The sequence below is a fragment of the Lissotriton helveticus genome, chromosome 11 (genome assembly GCF_964261635.1).
Source record: "Lissotriton helveticus chromosome 11, aLisHel1.1, whole genome shotgun sequence".
In the NCBI taxonomy this organism is placed as follows: Eukaryota; Metazoa; Chordata; class Amphibia; order Caudata; family Salamandridae; genus Lissotriton; species Lissotriton helveticus.
The window spans coordinates 349,759,734-349,779,639 of record NC_136072.1 but is presented as its reverse complement, the minus strand read 5'-3'; the positions used below and the strand labels follow the sequence as shown (position 1 = coordinate 349,779,639).

Genomic DNA, 19,906 nt, shown 5'->3' with positions numbered 1-19,906 from the left:
CAAAATGGATGCTGCTGCCACAGAACCAAGTCTGACCTCCTGCTGCTGGGAGCCCTTCCAGCACTTGAGGCTGGGACAATAGGTTTCCTGTCACAGGGAGGTGCTAGCACCACCCCAGACAGGAGATAGTGGATTTAGGCAGGGAGGGATGAAAGAAACGAGACATGCCTGGGGCGCAAAAGGTGCCCCATGCATAGGCCAGTTCAAACCAGTGCTGGAGCACACCAGCCCCACCTCTGGCGCGAAACTGGACAAAGGGAAAGGGGTGTAACCTCCCCCTTCCCTGGTCCCACCCATAGGAGGGACTTAGCAGGTAATCCAGCTCCTTGATTTGGAATAAAGGTAGGAGCTGCGTCCTAAGACATCAGATTATCCTGACTGAAACTTTAATACATAACTCTGGACCTTCTACCATCTACTTTACAAGAAGATACTGCAGAAACTCCCTTGTGGCCAAGGAGTGGCCATCCTGCGCAAGCAGGCACCATCAAGCGCTCAACGACTTGTTTTGTCCGACACTCCTGCTGGAGCCTGACCACAGAGCCTGACAAGACCCAAATTTCCAGACTTTCTTCAGCCCGATCCACAGCCACAGCAAAGCTGAGACCAGTGGAGGCGACGTGAGACGTGGGACCGGCCATCTTGGAAAGACTGCGAGACGCTTCTTGTGCAGCTCCCGAGGCACCCTTGAAGCTGTGCATTGGGGATTAAGAAGCCCCAGCCTCGAGCATCAACTGCACCGAAGATCACCTCTCCACACTCACCGAGTGCTGCGTGGGGCCCTTTTCCATTTTACTGCTTGACGCGTCTGTTCGGTCACTTGCCCGTTGGCTAGTGGCCTCTGTGATGACGAAACCCGAAATCTACACTACTGGTCTGATTGCTCCAGACTGGCCCTTGCTTCCCTGCGAAGGAGAATCCCCTCAGTCCATGCTGGCCTGAGTAAGAAGCCCTCTTCAGTTCCTGTGTGGGTTGCCTTTGCCAAGGCTTGTTGACTCCAATCCGGAAGCCAATACCGCCAACAGCGAGAGCCTTTGTGGGACAGTCCGTGCCCAGCTCCTGGTTATCGTCGATGCCTCCCGGTCTACGTGGCAGCAGAGATAAACTTCGCAACAACCACCTGATTGCGCCCGACATCGCCTGGTTCCTTCCTGGTTCCACTCTGGTCACTGGCTAGTGACCCAGACTCTGTCCCCTCTGCTTTCAGGTACTTTACATCTTCGATCCACCCTTGGATCCAATCGGACTCTTCTCTCCTGGTCGCCTGCAGCATCCTTTCTCCAAGGCTCCATAGAACTCCACGACGAAACCCGACGCACTTTGACACCTATGCACCCGCTTCCTGTGGGTGAGGTAAAGCGAGTATTCCGGTGCTCCTATGTAGGTTTACTCTCCTAGTATCCTAGTTTCAAGTGGTTCTAGTCCAGTCGGAAGTCTCCAAACTCTTAACTTTCTAAACTTTTATGCACCATTGACTTCTATGTGTGCACGCATGTGCATTTAGACCTTGCACACACCTCTCATGGGCCTCCTGCTTCCTAACAACTGTTATTACAGTGTAGGCCCAGCGATTTCCAAGGCCCTAGGCCTTACCATTGTTCGTGACCTGGTTCTTATACCACTTATTTAGTATATGGTTTTACATGCCACCCGGCCTTATCCAAAATTGTGCAGCTTATTGTATGATATTAAGTTCTTTGTTTAAACGCGTGTGCTTCTGCCCTCATAGAGAGTACAGAGGATTATTCTAGTAATAAATACATATATTTTATAATATATAACTTGTGTGGTGTCCTTTCTTTTGGTATTAAAGGGATTGCATATGGTAAAACAGCTGGCTTCACATGCCCTCTCGAGTTTAGCCTAAGACTGCTTTTGTCCATGCTACCACTAGGATAGCTTGGATAGGTTGACTTACAACCAATCACCATAAGGGTTGTTTGGACTGGTGCAAGGTGCTCACTAGAATAGTGAACATCATATACCAGGCCAACTTCTCACAGGGCTCACCTTTGCCAAAAAGAAACATCCATGAGCACTAACAGGAACATGGGGTGCATCTAGCACCCGTCCTCCACGAATCTCACCTGAAAGAGATGGAGGGATGTTGTGTTATTTAGGCCTGCTCTCCTTCTATACATCCTCAGCACTCGCCTTTCAGAAAACAGCACTGCCGCCATTGGACCCTGAATGTTTCCTGTGCTACCCCTCCCATTGACACCAAAGGTGTTAGCACAGTTTGGATCTGTGAACCTCAAGTAGCCATAAACAAACAAGAGTATAATCCAATCGTGGCAGAAAGGGTGAGAAGTAGAGGTTTAAAGTAATTACAGTACCATAAGATCTCAATGCGTGTTTATCCCATACTTTGTGTTCCTCTGTCCTGTGGTGTGTGCAAAGAAAAAGATGGCTGGCCCGAAGAAACACCATAGGATGAGCAGGACATGTGCCTATGCCATTTGTGATATGCTATTTCAAGGTGAAACCGGACGCTAGATTGTCTGACATGACACATACCCCTCTGTGTCCTCCGACTGAGTACTGAGCCTGAGTGCATATATGCTAGCAGATGGTAACATCCCAGCCACTTCTCTGCTTGGAGTGTAGATTGGGAGCAATAACAGTCCAATTTTATAAGGTGGTTCATATGGCAATTTTGCCATCTCTAATGCCCTCATTATAAGTTGCCCAGGAAATGAGCTTGTAGATCCCCACCCCAGTGTTAGTAATAGACCAGCATGTACTAGTAACTCCAGGGTAGGGAATATTCAGCCCTTACAAGTTGGTCCATGATGGTCCACTGAAAACTGAGAGATTGTTGGGGGAATCGGTAATACCGGGGTCCATTCCTCCATAAACGCCTCCTTTAGGCTTGGATGATCAACCAGAAATTTTGGCTGCTGAAAGTAGACAAAATCTCCAGGTAAATGATAACATACCTACTGTCTTCCATCAGATCTCATAATTCTGAAGGGGCCAGTAACTGCTCTTACCAGCGGTATCAGAATTAAGAGCCCATTCAAAATGAGGGTCTAAGTGCTGTCTCTGTCGTTATCCAATTTAATGGTACTGAATGTACTGCCTTCAAAATGATGGAGAGCTGGATTGATCTCCAGGGGATTTAAGATCATGACTGCAAGTCAGTCAGTTTATGACATGAGGACTTAAGAACTCTTTTTCACAGACATAAGCTTGCGGGCCAGTGGTGATTGAAGGTGTGGTTCAGTCTTCCCTGGTTACACCTACTAATGCAAATGATGAGCTTAGCCATGTAAAGAGGTGGCACTGAAATAGTAAGAGGTCTTTGACCTCAGGACAGTGATACTGTTTCAGGGTGGTGGTGCTACACATTTGTACATGGTTCCATCGGCTGCACTGTGGTTAACAGGTCTTGGTAACAGAGTAATGAGTGACTGTGGGTATGATACATGTGGGGCAAGTAATTGTTATGTGAGGTGCCTAGTAGGATTCCTGCACTGGTGTATTAAGGGATGCTATTTGCTTTATCCATTAATTCTGCACTCTTGGATCCTTCTTTATGCCGCAGGCCGAGTATGGCGTTGAGGGGAAGTCATTCCACCTGTTCAGCTCCCCCGACGGAAGGAAGGATCTGTTATTCAAGAACTCTGCTAAAAGAGTAATTCGTCTGCCTGACAGTATGGATGCTTCTCTCTTCCTTGGCACAAGATACAGTGGTGCTATTCAGGGTCTGAGGAAAAGTAAGTAGTGTACAGTTATCACCCAAGAAAATATAACAGCAACTTCATAGAGCTCTCAATTGTATTGTATATTATTATCCATTTCCTTTCCAACAATTGGTTGTTTTCAATATTAGCATTTGCAGTCATATGTAGCCCCAGAGTAAGTCTAAGACTAGGTCATTCGCAAGGAAAAAAAGTTATCCTCATTAAGACTGGAACCAAGAGTCCTCCACCATGTAGTGAGCCTAATGACAGCATTCATTCATTCAGTGCTTACTGCTGATCGGCCACCTAGATGCTTGAAATGCATCTGAGGTGACTGTCTATGACTACCAATGAACAACTGTTTTCTGGACACTCAGGGGCATATTACCAACAACTAGCGATAATTATCGCTATGTTGGCTTAGCGGCAATATTTTTATCGCCGTGCTGCGGCGATTTTTATCGCTTAGGAACCTTGCTATTATCAAGGTTTATCTCCTAAGCGATAAAAATCGGCCATAAGGCATGAATATCACTGAAAAGTCAGCGATATTCATGCATTACCGAGCGAATGCTCTTAGCCATGTTATCCACCTACCATTGGATAACATGGCTAAGAACTGCTCAGGGGCAGGGGTTAGCTTTTGGAGATATTTGCGCTTAGCGCGAATATCTCCAAAAGTTGGTAATAGGAGATAGCGATGTTAGCGAATGTTTCCAGTCGCTAACATCTTGGCACGCCCACTTTGCATGTCATTAGTGATAAATATCACTGACATGCAAAGCAGGCCCAAGATGGTCGCTATCTCCTACTAGCTGTCGCTAACTGGTGTTAGCGACAGCTAGGTAATAGGGAGATAATTTTATCTCCACTTTCTTGGCTTTTAAAGCCAAAAAAGCGGAGATGAACCCCCTTGATAATATGCCCCTCAGTTATCTCCCTGCTCGAACGAATGACCCTGGAAGGATCTACAGTCATGATGGACCTATAGGGCCTGATTCACAGAATGAACTTAAAACTCAATCCTAAACTTACTACTATTTTTGTATTCACAGAATGTACTTACTACTTTTGGCATTCACAGAATGAACTTACTACTTTTGGTATTCACAGAAGTTAGGATTTTGTCTTAAGTCTGTCTTAAGTCTGTCTTAAGTTTGTCTTAAGACAAACTTAAGACAAAATCCTAACTTCTGTGAATACCAAAAGTAGTAAATTCATTCTGTGAATGCCAAAAGTAGAAAGTGCATTCTGTGAATACCAAAATAGTAGTAAGTTTAGGATTGAGTCTTAAGTTCATTCTGTGAATCGAGCCCATAGTCTTTACAATTAAGGTCATTCAGCACCTTAAAGGGTTCTCTGATCCTTGGGCTGACAGTCATCACCATACCATAGAGAGAGAGAGAGCGAGAGCGAGAGAGAGAGAGAGACATATATATATATATATATATATATATATATATATATATATATATATATATTACCTACTGGCGGTCGCCAGTAGGTATATATAGTTAGGATTTTTTCCCTATGGGATTTTTGAAAATTCTATGTCTAATAACTTTGGCGTTTGTGGACGGAATTGGCTGAAATTTTCTGGAAAATGGAACATTTTGTTTCTGAGCAGCCCCTGAAAATTTGGGGGGTGTTCGTCCAGGGGGGGCCGAGAAAAAAGGGGGGTCCCAAAACGTGTTTTTAACATTGAGTTTTCCATAGGGCGGTTGGCCTCACTTTTAGCCCGAACGGCTGAATGGATTTGCACGAAACTTGGCAAAATTGTAGGGACTGGTAGCCCGATGTGCCTTTTGTAGGTCTCAATATATGTGCTACAGTGGATTTTGAGAAATTAACGTTCAAAAAAAGATATATATCTAGAGCCGCGCCTGGAGCGCTCCCCGGTACGCGTACCGGGGAGCGCTTCAGGCGCGCCACGCGACTTGCGCACGGCAAGCTGATTGGTTCTCGGGTGTCTGTAAACATTCGAAACAGTCCGCAGCGGCCGCCATCTTGTGTCTCGGTAGGATTGAGACACAAGAGGTGGCAAAAATCAAAGGGGGAAATGAGCAAGAGGGGGCAGGGTACACACCCCCTGACCCCCTAGGTTTCATGTGGGGGCCATAAAAGGCTCCCGCGGGTGAAAAAAAAAATTAAAAAAAAATTCGATTTTCGCGGGGGTGAGCGCCCGGTACGCGCACCGGGGAGCGTACGGGGGAGCGTACCATGGAGATTAAAAATGACAGACTTTTAAAAAAATAAAGCTTCTTTTTAAAAATTGGAGGTAGTTCTGAAAAGAACTTTTTTTTTGATTTTGTTGTTTTATATATTTTTTTTTGTTTTTGTTGTTTTATATTTTTTTGGACTTTTTAAAACAATTTTATATTTTTTTTGGATTTTTTTCAAGGGAAAAACAAAAACAAGGATTCCAAAACTGCTCAACAGGAGCAAAAAAATTTGAAAATTTAGGGACTGGAAGAGCAGCGGTGTTGCTGTTTCTTTAGGGCAATCAGTTCAACACTCTGCTCCCCATAGCAGAGCAGTTCGTCACACTCTTTGCACAAAAATTTGATGCCCGCAAACACCGGCTGAATGTTAGGAACCATTCTTCCACGGGGTGGTCCCGAAGGTGTTGCTCCACCAGTGGAGGTGCTCCCGCCATCTGTGGGTACATTCCGTGCCAGCTCTCTGACACTCTCCCTGGCAAAGTTGTTAGGGTGTCTTCTTTTCACATGCCGGATCAAATTAGCATTCCCAAAACTATATTTTTTCAGAGGATTGCCTCTGGATAAACTACTCCCACATATTTTGCATGTTACTTTGGGAGCGTTGACTTTTTTCTGTCCTTCTGGGATTTCGTAAAATTTCCAGATGAAATGGGTTTTTTTCTTTTGCTGAGGAGGGTCCTCATCTAAAAATCCCTCTGAATCACTGCTGGATGATTCTCTTGCAGCCATTGCTGGAGATCAGAAAAGTAGGAGATAGAGTAGACACAACAGCTCTTGCTCTCTCCAAGTACAAAGCAATAGTGAGAGAAATGGGTGGGTTTCACACAATTTGGAAAAAAAAAAGTTCTGAACCAATGAAAAGTGTTATTTTAAAGTCACATGGTTTGACGCGCTTACGCTACGCGCCCCGGGGCGCGTCCCGGGCGTGTATCGTAAGCGCATCGGGGCGCTTACGTTGCGCGATCGTATGCGCTTCCGGGTGCGCTTACGCGGTGCGTCATAAGACGCATCTCGCGGCTACGCGATACGTGTCTTATGACGCAAGGCGTGGCGGCTACGCGATACGTCACGATGTTGTTTTCGTTCTCGGCAATAGCGCTTCCGGGACGCGCAATAGTACGCGCCCCGGGGCGCGCCGCAAGATTGCGCTTACCCGTGCGTTCACCTGTCCGCGCCCCGGGAGCGCACTAAAAATAATATTAAAAAAAAATAAAAAAATTATAAAATATAAAATTAGATTTAAAATGTATTATTTTTATAAAGATTTGCTATTAAAAAACCTATGAAATTCACTGAAAAAACCATAGGTTATAGACCATATATAGTTAGGAATTAGCATTTACAAAACCTTGAAAATTCACTGAAAAAACCATAGGTTATAGACCATATATAGTTAGGAATTAGCATTTAGAAAACCTTATTTTACTCACACAAAACCATTGAAATTCCATATATAGTTAGTTGCACTAACTATATATCGCGCACCCGCAATCCACTGCTGATGATGTCACATATTACATCATTCATGACATGGTCAGTGACATCACTGATGACATCACTGATGACATCTCAAATGACATCACTGATGACATCACTGATAACAACATCCAGTGATTTTTTGTTTCTATAAAGTTTAAATATGTCTTACATATTGAAGAATGAGTGGATATGTAAGTGTCTGGACGAAGGATTTAGTAGGTGCATGACTGACTGTATGAGTGAGTGATTAAATGTGTCTCACTGACTGCATGGGTTAGTGACTAAACTGTCTTAATTTGTGCATCATTATGTCTGTTGTTCTGTAAACTGCTGCATGTGTTGATCAGTAGCTATATGAGTAACTATATGGGTTATTGATTGATTGCCCAAGTATTTGTATGGGAGACTGAGTGTGTGTGTGGCTAGCTGGGAGGTGTGTGACTCTGTGCAGATCAATCTGTACTTGTATCAATGATTGTATAAGAAGGTAAGTATGTGTTAGTATATGTTTGAAAATGTAAGGTGCTCTATGTTTAACTGTATAGACAAGAAAATGGAAGTGTCATTGATTCTTTACAGGACTGACTAGGTGTGTGAGTAACTCCATGGATGAGTGGCAGACTGTGAGTGTCTGTATAGGTGTATGAGTGCATATGATAGTGTTGTAAAGATGAGTGATTGTATGTATGAATGATTGTATGGGTGAATGAGTGAAGGTGTGTGTAGACGTAGCAATCAGTGAGTGCGTATGTAGTAACTAGTATTGGTGTGTCAATGGTTTCAAAAATTATACTCTCTTTTTAACACTGGGTGAAACAGAGGTTATATTAAAATGTGAGGAGATGCATTGTATTGTCACATGAATGATATCATCAGTGATGTGGTCATTGATGTCAAATGAGATGTCATCAGTGATGTCATCAGTGATGTCATTTGAGATGTCATCAGTGATGTCATCAGTGATGTCACTGACCATGTCATGAATGATGTAATATGTGACATCATCAGCAGTGGATTGCGGGTGCGCGATATATAGTTAGTGCAACTAACTATATATGGAATTTCAATGGTTTTGTGTGAGTAAAATAAGGTTTTCTAAATGCTAATTCCTAACTATATATGGTCTATAACCTATGGTTTTTTCAGTGAATATATATATATATATATATATATTTATATATGGGGTTTTAAGTGTTAAGGCTAGAATTTGTGTACGTGTAATTAAGTATGAGATGCTAGGAGATTTGAATGGGTTAGGTGTGCAGGGTTTCATAGGGTTTAGGAGTTTCTTTGGAACAATTTGCTAGGGTTTTTACTGTTTAGGAATGTGTTTGTAGTTAGTAAAAAGTCCTTTTTTAGGTTTGGGGGTATGTGGAGTTTACACCCATTGACAATATTCAGAACACACACATACATACACAAAGACGTGTTTATCTATATATAAATATATACATATATGTGTGTATCTATATATAAGTGTTTGTGCATATGTGTATATGTATAAATATATATATATATACACCCACTACAATTATGTAGAACACACGCACATACATACACAAGGATGTGTATGTGTATATATATATATATATATATATATATATATATATATATATATATATATATATCTTATACACAACGACATATATATGTATATCAATATTATATATATATCTATACATCTTTGTGTACGTATGTGTGTCTGTGTTTTCCGCATAATTATAGTGGGTGTATATATTTATATATATATATATATATTACCTACTGGCGGTCGCCAGTAGGTATATATAGTTAGGATTTTTTCTCTATGGGTTTTTTGAAAATTCTATGTCTAATAACTTTGGCGTTTGTGGACGGAATCGGCTGAAATTTTCAGGAAAATGGCACATTTTGTTTCTGAGCAGCCCTTGAAAATTTGGGGGGGGTTCGTCCAGTGGGGGCCGAGAAAAAAGGGGGGTCCCAAAACGTGTTTTTAACATTGAGTTTTCCATAGGGCGGTTGGCCTCACTTTTAGCCCGAACGGCTGAATGGATTTGCACGAAACTTGGCAAAATTGTAGGGACTGGTAGCCCGATGTGCCTTTTGTAGGTCTCAATATATGTGCTCCAGTGGATTTTGAGAAATTAACGTTTAAAAAAAGATATATATCTGTAACAGCGGACCGGTTAGCGCTCTGGTTCGCGGACTTTTCGCGCAACGGAGCTTTGTGAAGCGAAGCTGATTGGTTCTCCGGCGTCTGTCAACATTCCAAACAGTCCGTAGCGGCCGCCATCTTGTCTCTCGGTAGGATCGAGAGACAAGAGGAGGTCAAAACAAAGGGGGAAATAACTATAAGGGGGCATAGTAGATCCTCGCTGACCCCCTAGGTTTGATGTGGAGGTTTTAAAAGGGCCCCGCGGGGCAAAAAAAAACCAAAATAATAATAATCGAACGGCTGAATGGATTTGCACGAAACTTGGCAAAATATTAGGGACTGGTAGCCCGATGTGCCTTTGCTAGGTCTCAATATATGTGCTCCAGTGGATTTTGAGAAATTAACGTTGAAAAAAAGATATATATCTGTAACAGCGCTCCGCTTCGCGTACTTTTCGCGTTACGGAGCTTTGCGAAGCTGATTGGTTCTCCGGCGTCTGTCAACATTCCAAACAGTCCGTAGCGGCCGCCATCTTGTCCCTCGGTAGGATTGAGAGACAAGAGGAGGCCAAAGCGAAGGGGGAAATGACCATAAGGGGGCATAGTAGATCATTCCTGACCTCTTAGGTTTGATGTACCATTTTGCCAAGTTTGGTGTAATTCCGTTCAGCCATTCAGGCTGTAGACGTATGTAAATGTCCTATGGAAAATTGCATGGGGAAAACACATTTGAAAGTGTTGAAATTTAGAACCAATTAAAATGTTACTTTGGTTTTGTATTTGTGTGTGATGAAAGTTAATTGGTTATGTATATATGTCAAATGAGAGGAAACCACAGCCATTTTGTGATACTACTGTCTGAGGTACATTTGTGAGGAATTTTTGGTGGTGAATTTCTGGTGTTTGATTTACACAGTACTAACACTTCTGCTACTTTTAAAAAGGTGAGTTGTTAATTTGTAAGGGGAACTATGTTGTACACTTGAAGATAATTTGAAAAATGTTTTCTGTTATTTATTTGCAGTCCTTCTGTTATACTAAATACTTGATGAAGTTAGTTTTATATTATGTATTACTAAAAACGATAAATGAAAGTGATTATTTTTTTCTGCAATTTACAGCAAGCAATTTCAAAATAAAATGGCTCACAATGAAGAGACCGTGGCAATTTCTTTTGAATTGTCCACTACATTGATTGAAATTGAGAGCACCAATAATGAAATATTGTCACAAGGAGGACATGACTTGTATGATTCCATTAGATTGATTGAAATGGACAGCACCAAGAATGAAATATTGTCACAAGGAGATGACTTGAATGATTCCACTACATTGATTGAAATTGAGAGCACCAATAATGAAATATTGTCACAAGGAGGAGATGGCTTGTATGATTCCATTAGATTGATTGAAATGGACAGCACCAATAATGAAATATTGTCACAAGGAGGAGATGACTTGAATGATTCCACTACATTGATTGAAATTGAGAGCACCAATAATGAAATATTGTCACGAGGAGATGACTTGAATGATTCCACTACATTGATTGAAATGGACAGCACCAATAATGAAATATTGTCAGAAGGAGGAGATGACTTGAATGATTTTTTTGATCAATCTCTTGATGGCGAATTTATCGAGTGTTTGGAGACCATAGAGTTACAAGAATCATCATTGCAGACTTTTAATGAGGAGATTCCAGATGAGATGATTGAAGAGGAAATTACTGATGAGGACATGTTACTAGTTGTTTCAAATTTAGAAAATTCTGAAGAATAAATTTATATTTAGAAATCAAAAATTGTTTGAGACATTATTTATTTTTATTTTTAATTTATGAGGTTGTAGCGAAGTGATTGTAGTATAAAATGAGACTTATAGTATAGAGTGCAACATTTTTATGTTACATGGTAAGTTTACTCATATTTACTTCCCTTCTGCCACTATATTATCTCCAATGTGTATTTGACATGTCTTCTTCATCTCCGGCCTCCTTTCTCTCACTGTGTGTCTCCGATGCATCTTATCGCTGGTATTTTGTGTAATTACAGAAGAGAGTAAAATAAAATAGTTCGGAACGTGAAAAGGGGGCAAAGTAGAGTACTCCTCACCCCCTAGGCCTTTTTAGGCGGTCCCAAAAGGATCAGTTTCTGCTTTCCTGAGAGATTATGGTATGAGTTCCATATACCACAATAACTTGCATTACAACATGCAAGATATCTATCTCCTATTACCAACTTTTGGAGATATTCGCGCTAAGCGCGAATATCTCCAAAAAGTAACACCTGCCCTGAGCAGTTCTTAGCCATGTTATCCAATGGGAGGTGGATAACATGGCTAAGAGTATTAGCTCGGTAATGCATGAATATCGCTGACTTTTTAGCGATATTCATGCATTGCGGCCGTTTATTATCGCATTTGCGATAAACCTTGATAATAGTAAGGTTTATCTTCGATAATTTCTGACGATGCTTAGTGGTAAAAAATTGGTTGGTAAGCATCGTTAGCGATAAATATCGCTTAACTTTGGTAATATGCCCCAACGTCTGTTAACGTTCGATTCGAAGGAAATGAGGAAGTGTTGAAAAACATTGTCTGCGCCATCTTGCCTTTTTTGAAATGCCACACTTTTGTCGTGCACGGCAGCCATTTTAGATGTCTTGACCAGACCCACTCTCTGCACGCTGTCGATTCGTAGCATGGCTCCTCACCCTCGTAAGCATCTCCCCCAGGCACTGGTCACCACCGCTCTCTGTCTTATGCATGGGCAATAAACCTTCCCCCATCTGCGCTGCTCTTCCCTGAGAATCACACTCTGTGCCCGCCCGACACCTCCCTTTCGCCCTATTCACTACCGCACCCTCTGACACTCCTCTTCCTCTGTGTCCGAATGTCCAGGCCGGTCCTAGGCTATCAGCTAGCCCTGCAGATGTAGTTTATGGCCCCAGCTGTAAAGAATCACCCCTCTTCAAAGGAGTTATAGTAGATCAAGGCCCACACCCGATGTGATCCGTCACAGCACACGCGTTCCTACTATCTGAAAACCATCCTGTATTGTGATTGGGGAGGGGACCGAGCCTGAAGCGGAAGATTCCAGGAATGACTCTTTGTACATCAAAGTTTTTACAATTATGTGTCACATTAAAAATATATAGCACTCCAACAAAGTAGTAGGAATATAAAACTTTAATAACATATAAATATATACAACAAAACAAAAACAGTAAAAACATTTAAACAACGAAGAGACCGTGGCAATTTCTTTTTAATTATCCAATAGATTTATTGAAATTGACAGCACTAATAATGAAATATTCTTGTCAGTAGCGGTCTGTTGTGCGAATAGTTCCAAGGCAGCAGAACGCGCTGAAATCTAGATGGCACGAAAGTGATGTCTAGTAAGTTGCCGCCCAGCAAAAAACGGCGTGGGGCGCCGCGGGGGTGAGTGAGTCCAGTAGGCACCACAGCTATTCTTACCGGCATTGCAGAATTACTGCTGGGGACAATGCCTGTGCTGTAGCAGGGTCACAGCAGAAACAAAAAGGATTCTGTTGAAGATGTTGTTGGTTTTCAATTTGAAAACAGTTCTGGTGTCAACTGCTATGCTAATGTAGTGGTTAATGTTTTGTTTTCTCTAGAAAATGTAAAAGAGGGGGAGGCAGTCCAAAGTTCCGTTAAAAGGGCAAAGGAAAGGATCGGTGGTTTGAACTATCAGTCAAAAAGGGGAGGGGGTGCAATAATTTTTCCTACCGGGTCACACTGTGCTTTCACCGGAAGTAAGGTCTGCAGGATTGTAGTAATTCAAAGTGAGGCTGGCGCCAGCATGGGAGCGCCGACGTCCCGCGGATACAGTTTCGTCACTCCACGGGCGATCATGGCAGTCATTCCCCATCGGGGGTCGGAGACTCCCGCGGCTCCTCTAGAATCTTCAAGGTCGTGGAGGACTACGGTGGTGGAGTCAACCAGTGACCGGGCCATTTCTTTATGTTGGGCCCGCTCTTGCCAGGTCGACCGCCATTTTGAGAGTTCGGCAGCTACCGGCGATCGCGGGGTCACATGAGCGGACGGGCTCCACCCTGCCGGGCGAGACGTTGCAGCATGGCCACAGTGGAAGAACCGTTATCTAGGTCGTTCCGAAACTGTGCAGCACTGTAGTTGTTAGGATGCCACCGCCTGGAGCGCTGAGGGTGCAGCTGGGAAGCCTCCACCTGGGGAGGCGGGAGAGGCCTGTTCGCACCGTCTCTCCCTCCCAGTGCACCCCACGGCGTCTCGCTTGAGATTTGTTATGGCCGGACCAGGCGATGAGGACGAGGGGGGGGTCGGAGGCATGTGCAAGACATCCCCCTCCAGTGTTGTCGCAGCCATTATAAAAGAAAGAAGTGTCCCGTCCGTCTTCGGGCCGGGCTTCCGGTGGATGTCGGCCGGACGCCCCTGGCTCTGGCCCCATGAACGGGTTTCTTGGTTTATCGGCTGCAGCCGGATCCCGTCGGCCTCGGCCCCCCGACCGTTGGTGGTCGGACCGGAAGAGCATGTGGCGGGACTACCTGCAACTCTCAAGGGCCACCGCGGCCGGACTGGGAGAGAGAGGGGAGGGTCGAGGAGACATTCCCCCCCCCTGCAACTGTTCAGCGTTGTAAAGGCAATCCCCTGGCCGGGTCCCGCTGGTCTCGGCCTCTCCTCCGGCTACACCCTACGTTAGGATCTCCTGGCCGAGGCGTGGCAGCAGGACCTGCCTTATATGGGCTGCTCCCGGCTGGGCGTAGCCGGAACCCTGCCCCACCTTGGAAGTTTCCAGAGTGGGGGTGGATGTTCTACTGACTTGCATTTTCCCTAGTCTATCGATTTTTTTGGCGTGGCAGGCGGTGGGACAGCGAGGGGTGATTTGGTTTCTCTTACTGTTTTTCTGGTCTCTCACCACTGGCATATTTTAACGTTTTCTTGTTTCTAGGACATTAATAGGTTTTATCATTACGTTATGTTATCGTTTCTTTGTTCGTTGTTTAATAAAAGTTCATGTTCATCAGTGGCCTACTGATTTTCGTTTTCCTATTTTTTTCTTTCCAGGTTGTTTCATGGTAAAGTTTCTGTTAACAGGATACAGTGATCACTTCGTTATTATTGCATATGTCCTTTTCACTAGGGGTGCTCTCTGGTCGGGCCAGATGACGTATCTCTAGTAAATGGTCCGGGTGAAAAAGGTGCATCAATCAGTGGGGAGTAGATAGGCATGACAGATTACAACGGGGGAGAACGGTCCGCATTACGTACCCTTTCACTACTTGCAAAGATTTTCCTACGTTTATTTGCAAACAGGGAATACCTCCAAAAAGAACTAATTCCCAAACAGTCAATGTTCGGACAATCAATCAATCAATGAGGAATGAAATAGGTACGACGTGTTAAAGGCTTGCGTTACCTACCCTTCACTATCTGCAAAGGGAGATAGAATATTCCTATTCTTCCTCGTTTGCAGGTAGAGAAGATCGTTAAGAGAATTAACTTCGAACAATTCAATGCTCGATTGAAACAATCAACAAGGGGTACTGTGAACACAAATGAACGCCGCTTATATACATACGCATTGCTATTTTCAACAGGTTGTTCCTAATGTTTCTATTTTAGCGAGGTCAAAAGAGATCCCATTAGTGGCCTACTGATTTTGCTCGATTCCTTTTGTTTTTTTACACGATTTTTCGCTATCTGCAAAGACTAAACAGAGTATTGCGACTCTGTGCTTGTTTGTAAATAGAGAATGAACCAAAGAGAACAATCAATCAAATGGAGAGAGAAGCAGGCACGACGGATTACAAAGGGGGAAAGGGCTGCGTTAACTACCCTTCACTATCTGCAAAGAGAGAGTACTCCTAATAGAAATGAGGGGTGGGGGGCAGCAATCAAAGCAGATCAGTGTGCATAAACACGACAAAAAAAATTCTTACCACGTACTTGACATTCGACAGCTTATGATATTTGCTATTAAAAAACCATTGAAATTCACTGAAAAAACCATAGGTTATAGACCATATATAGTTAGGAATTAGCATTTACAAAACCTTGAAAATTCACTGAAAAAACCATAGGTTATAGACCATATATAGTTAGGAATTAGCATTTAAAAAACCTTATTTTACTCACACAAAACCATTGAAATTCCATATATAGTTAGTTGCACTAACTATATATTGCGCACCCGCAATCCACTGCTGATGATGTCACATATTACATCATTCATGACATGGTCAGTGACATCACTGATGACATCACTGATGACATCTCAAATGACATCACTGATGACATCACTGATGACAACATCCAGTGACTATGTTTCTGTAAAGTTAAAATATGTCTTACATATTGAAGAATGAGTGGATGTATAAGTGTCTGGACGAAGGATTTAGTAGGTGCATGACTGAATGTATGAGTGAGTGATTAAATGTGTCTCACTGAGTGCATGGGTTAGTGACTAAACTGTCTTAATTTGTGCATCATTATGTCTGTTGTTCTGTAAACTGCTGCATGTGTTGATCAGTAGCTATATGAGTAACTATATGGGTTATTGATTGATTGCCCAAGTATTTGCATGGGAGACTGAGTGTGTGTGTGGCTGGATGGGAGGTGTGTGACTCTGTACAGATCAATGTGTACTTGTATCAATGATTGTATAAGAGAGTAAGTATGTGTTAGTATATGGTTGAAAACGTAAGGTGCTCTATGTTTAACTGTATAGAGTAGAAAATGGAAGTGTGATTGATTCTTTACAGGACTGACTAGGTGTGTGAGTAACTCCATGGATGAGTGGCAGAGTGTGAGTGTCTGTATAGGTGTATGAGTGCATATGATAGTGTTGTAAAGATGAGTGATTGTATGTATGAATGATTGTATGGGTGAATGAGTGAATGTGTGTGTAGACGTAGGAATCAGTGAGTACGTATGTAGTAACTAGTATTGGTGTGTCAATGGTTTCAAAAATTATACTCTGTTTTTAACACTGGGTGAAACAGAGGTTATATTAAAATGTGAGGAGATGCATTGTATTGTCACATGAATGATATCATCAGTGATGTGATCATTGATGTCAAGTGAGATGTCATCAGTGATGTCATTTGAGATGTCATCAGTGATGTCATCAGTGATGTCACTGACCATGTCATGAATGATGTAATATGTGACATCATCAGCAGTGGATTGCGGGTGCGCAATATATAGTTAGTGCAACTAACTATATATGGAATTTCAATGGTTTTGTGTGAGTAAAATAAGGTTTTTTAAATGCTAATTCCTAACTATATATGGTCTATAACCTATGGTTTTTTCAGTGAATTTTCAAGGTTTTGTAAATGCTAATTCCTAACTATATATGGTCTATAACCTATGGTTTTTTCAGTGAATATATATATATATATGCCACAAACCTCGCAAAGCAGTTTCTTCAAACCACGAAAAGAAGAGCCTAGCCCCAGGTTTGGTGCTTTTTTAAAATTTATTTGGACACACCACCAGCCGCCATCACGACACGTTTCAGCAGATCCCTGCCTTGATCACATGATGTTTATACATATATACATATGCACACACATACACATATTTGTATATAACTATATATATTTTACCTACTGGCAGTCGCCAGCAGGTATTTATAGTTAGGACCTAGTTTCTATGATAAAAGCATTTTTTGTTTTGCCAATAACTTTAGTGCCGTTTGATGAATCTTCATGAAATTCTCAAAACGAATGGGGCAGTCAAGTCAGCTGCTGTCTTGAAAACCTCGGAGTGATCCATCAAGTGGGGGCCGAGAAAAAAATGGGGGTCCCAAAGCGCTTTTTCTCCATATTAATTTCCATAGGAAACTTAAGACAGGGCTACAGCCCGAAGTGTTGAACGGAATTTCACCAAATTTAGCAAAAAGGTTCAGAAAGCACTCTTTTTATTAAATGGTGTTCCTGAGAAATGTAAAGATTTATCAGATATACAACTGTGGCTGCGGTGGATCTGCAAACCCTCACGATCTCATGCCTGAGATATGATTGGCTGCCAACTCTTCAAACCAGGAAGTGTTGGCAGCCATTTTGAGACTCGGTTGAACTGAGTCACAGGAAAAAACATGAAAAAAAGAGAAAAGGGGCTGGATAGAAACACCCTGACCCCCTGGACCTCTTGAGGGGGTCTGACAGGGGCCCCCAGGGCCCCAAAAGCTTTTTTTTTAAAAAAACCTTGGTGGGAGTTACGGTGGATCGTGAATCCTACTGAAAATGTTTAAGAAATGAAGCGTGGTCTCCATCCCTTTGTTTAATTAGGCCGCTGGGTGAACCAGGTCCTGGGGGCAATTTGAATTAATAATGTGGTGGCCGTGTGTATATATATATATATATATTAGAATTCATGGGGGGCTCAAGCCCCCATAAGTGGCCCTAGGGACCGCCACCTCCCAGGGGATAATATTTTAAAATGGGGGGGGCCACACGCCCTGCTCCCTCTTGGACCTCCACCTCCATGGGACTACATTAGAACATAATGAGCCCCCCACACAGCCCCGGGGACCACTACTTCCCCGTGGTTATGTACTGAAATGCGGCGGCGATGCTGCGTCCGCAGCCCTAGGGACACTACCTCCTCAGAGCACAAATTGGGTAAATGGCGGGGGTCCGTTGTGGCCCCCTGGCCCCAAGAACCACCGCCTACTTGAGGCTACAGAGTAGATGGGAGGGGGCTGTACGCTCCCCTCCCAGGAGCCGTCCATGGCCCTGGGGACCACCACCCTTCAGGGCCAGCATCAGCAATGTCCCTGGGTGCTCACCTCTGGGACATTGCAGTTTGCTATGGCTTGGCGGAAGCCACATCAAACTCTGTTCTGCTTCAAGGAAGCAAGAGCATGAAAAATGCTCTTGCTTCCATGAAGCGGAACAGAATTGCTTTTGGGCAGCAGGAGCTGCATGTTAGCAGCTTCCTCTGCCCAAAAGCAATACTGGATCCCACAGGAGGTGAGGAGCCAGCAGGGACCGTGGGGGCCTTGAGGCTACCCCCGCGTTCCCCAATGACCTGGCCTTGCCCGGGGGATGGGGTCCCTGGGGCATTATCATCCGGGGTAGGAAGCCATGCAAGTCCCCCAACCCATTTAAAAAAAAAAAAAAAGTTAGGGCCCTTCTCCTGGGGAATGGGGCCCCCTGGGCCAAAATTGGCCTCAGGAGGGGAATGCACGGCCCCCCTCCTATATTTAAGGAAATAGGGTCCTCGGGCCAAAACTGTCCCCGTTAAGTGGGGGCCATGGGGCCCCCTTCACTTTTATTTTTAATTTTGCATTAAAAAAGGAAAAGGCCTTGCCCTAGGGGATGGTGTCCCTGGGGCCGAAATAGGCCTGGGGAGAGGGGCCACGTGCCGCCACTCCCTAATATATATATATATGAATGCCAGGCTCCGCTGGATGGGGTCCCCAGGGCCAAAATCAGCCTTGGGAGGGGGGTCCCTTTTGCTTGACGTTTTAAAAAAATTGGGGGCCAAGAAGACCTCCTGATACCTCGTGTAAGTCCTATACAGCGGAATTCCTGAGAGCTGGTCAGAGGCCCAGCCCGTTTCTCCACCACTCTGAAAACGTGACTGCTAGTTAAAAAACCTTAGAAATTCACACACAAAAACAAAGGTTACAGTGAGGTTATAGTTAGCAAATAGAATTAAAAAAAACCTTAGAAATTCACTCAAAAAAACAGAGGTTACAGGGACGTTATAGTATTGCTGACATTTCACTCGTACAAAAACGTAGAAATTCAGCCATTATAGTTACCTGAGTTAACTATAACTTGCGCTCTTGCTATGCACTGCTTATGACCTCACATATTACATATTACATCACACATGACATGGTCAGTGACAACAATGATGACATCACTAGTGACATCTCAAATGATATCACTGATGACCTCATCCAGTGACAGTGAGCAGGAATATGCTGGCGGTGCCCCAACTATATTCCGACTTGTCAGTTCACCAGCCTTTTGATGGCAGTAAGTCCACCATTAAAAGGGTGGCGCAGTGGCAAGATAGAGGGCCCTAACACATCTCTCTGCTGAATTTTTGCTTGGGGGAAATATGGGGTGGGGGAGCACATGTAGTGTCCACCTCGATTTGCACCCCCAGTTCCTGCACGGTTTGGCATGTATGCCACACCGTGCTTGAAGGTGCAATCGGCGCTCTGAGAGTGGAAGTCTGCCTGTTAGATGCTTTTATGAGCCTGACAGACCATCGCTCTAAGACCTCAGCTCTTAGACTGCCGTAGGACTGCCCGCCAGACCTGGAAAAAACTTCTGGTCTGGCACGCGGTCTCACCATGGGGTTGGCGGTCCCACAGCAGATGGTGCAATGGACAGCCATACTCGTTATCAGGTTCTAAAT

General features: G+C 43.6%; 1 protein-coding gene across 1 annotated transcript in view; it reads left to right on the top strand.

The window, feature by feature from the left end:
• LOC144791093 (serotransferrin-A-like) overlaps positions 1-19,906 on the top strand; it is a 171,732-nt gene that overhangs the window by 105,620 nt on the left and 46,206 nt on the right. Inside the window, exon 8 of the mRNA XM_078665749.1 lies at positions 3,548-3,719. Coding sequence (XP_078521875.1) covers positions 3,548-3,719 — 172 coding nt within the window. The remainder of the gene's footprint in view (positions 1-3,547; positions 3,720-19,906) is intronic.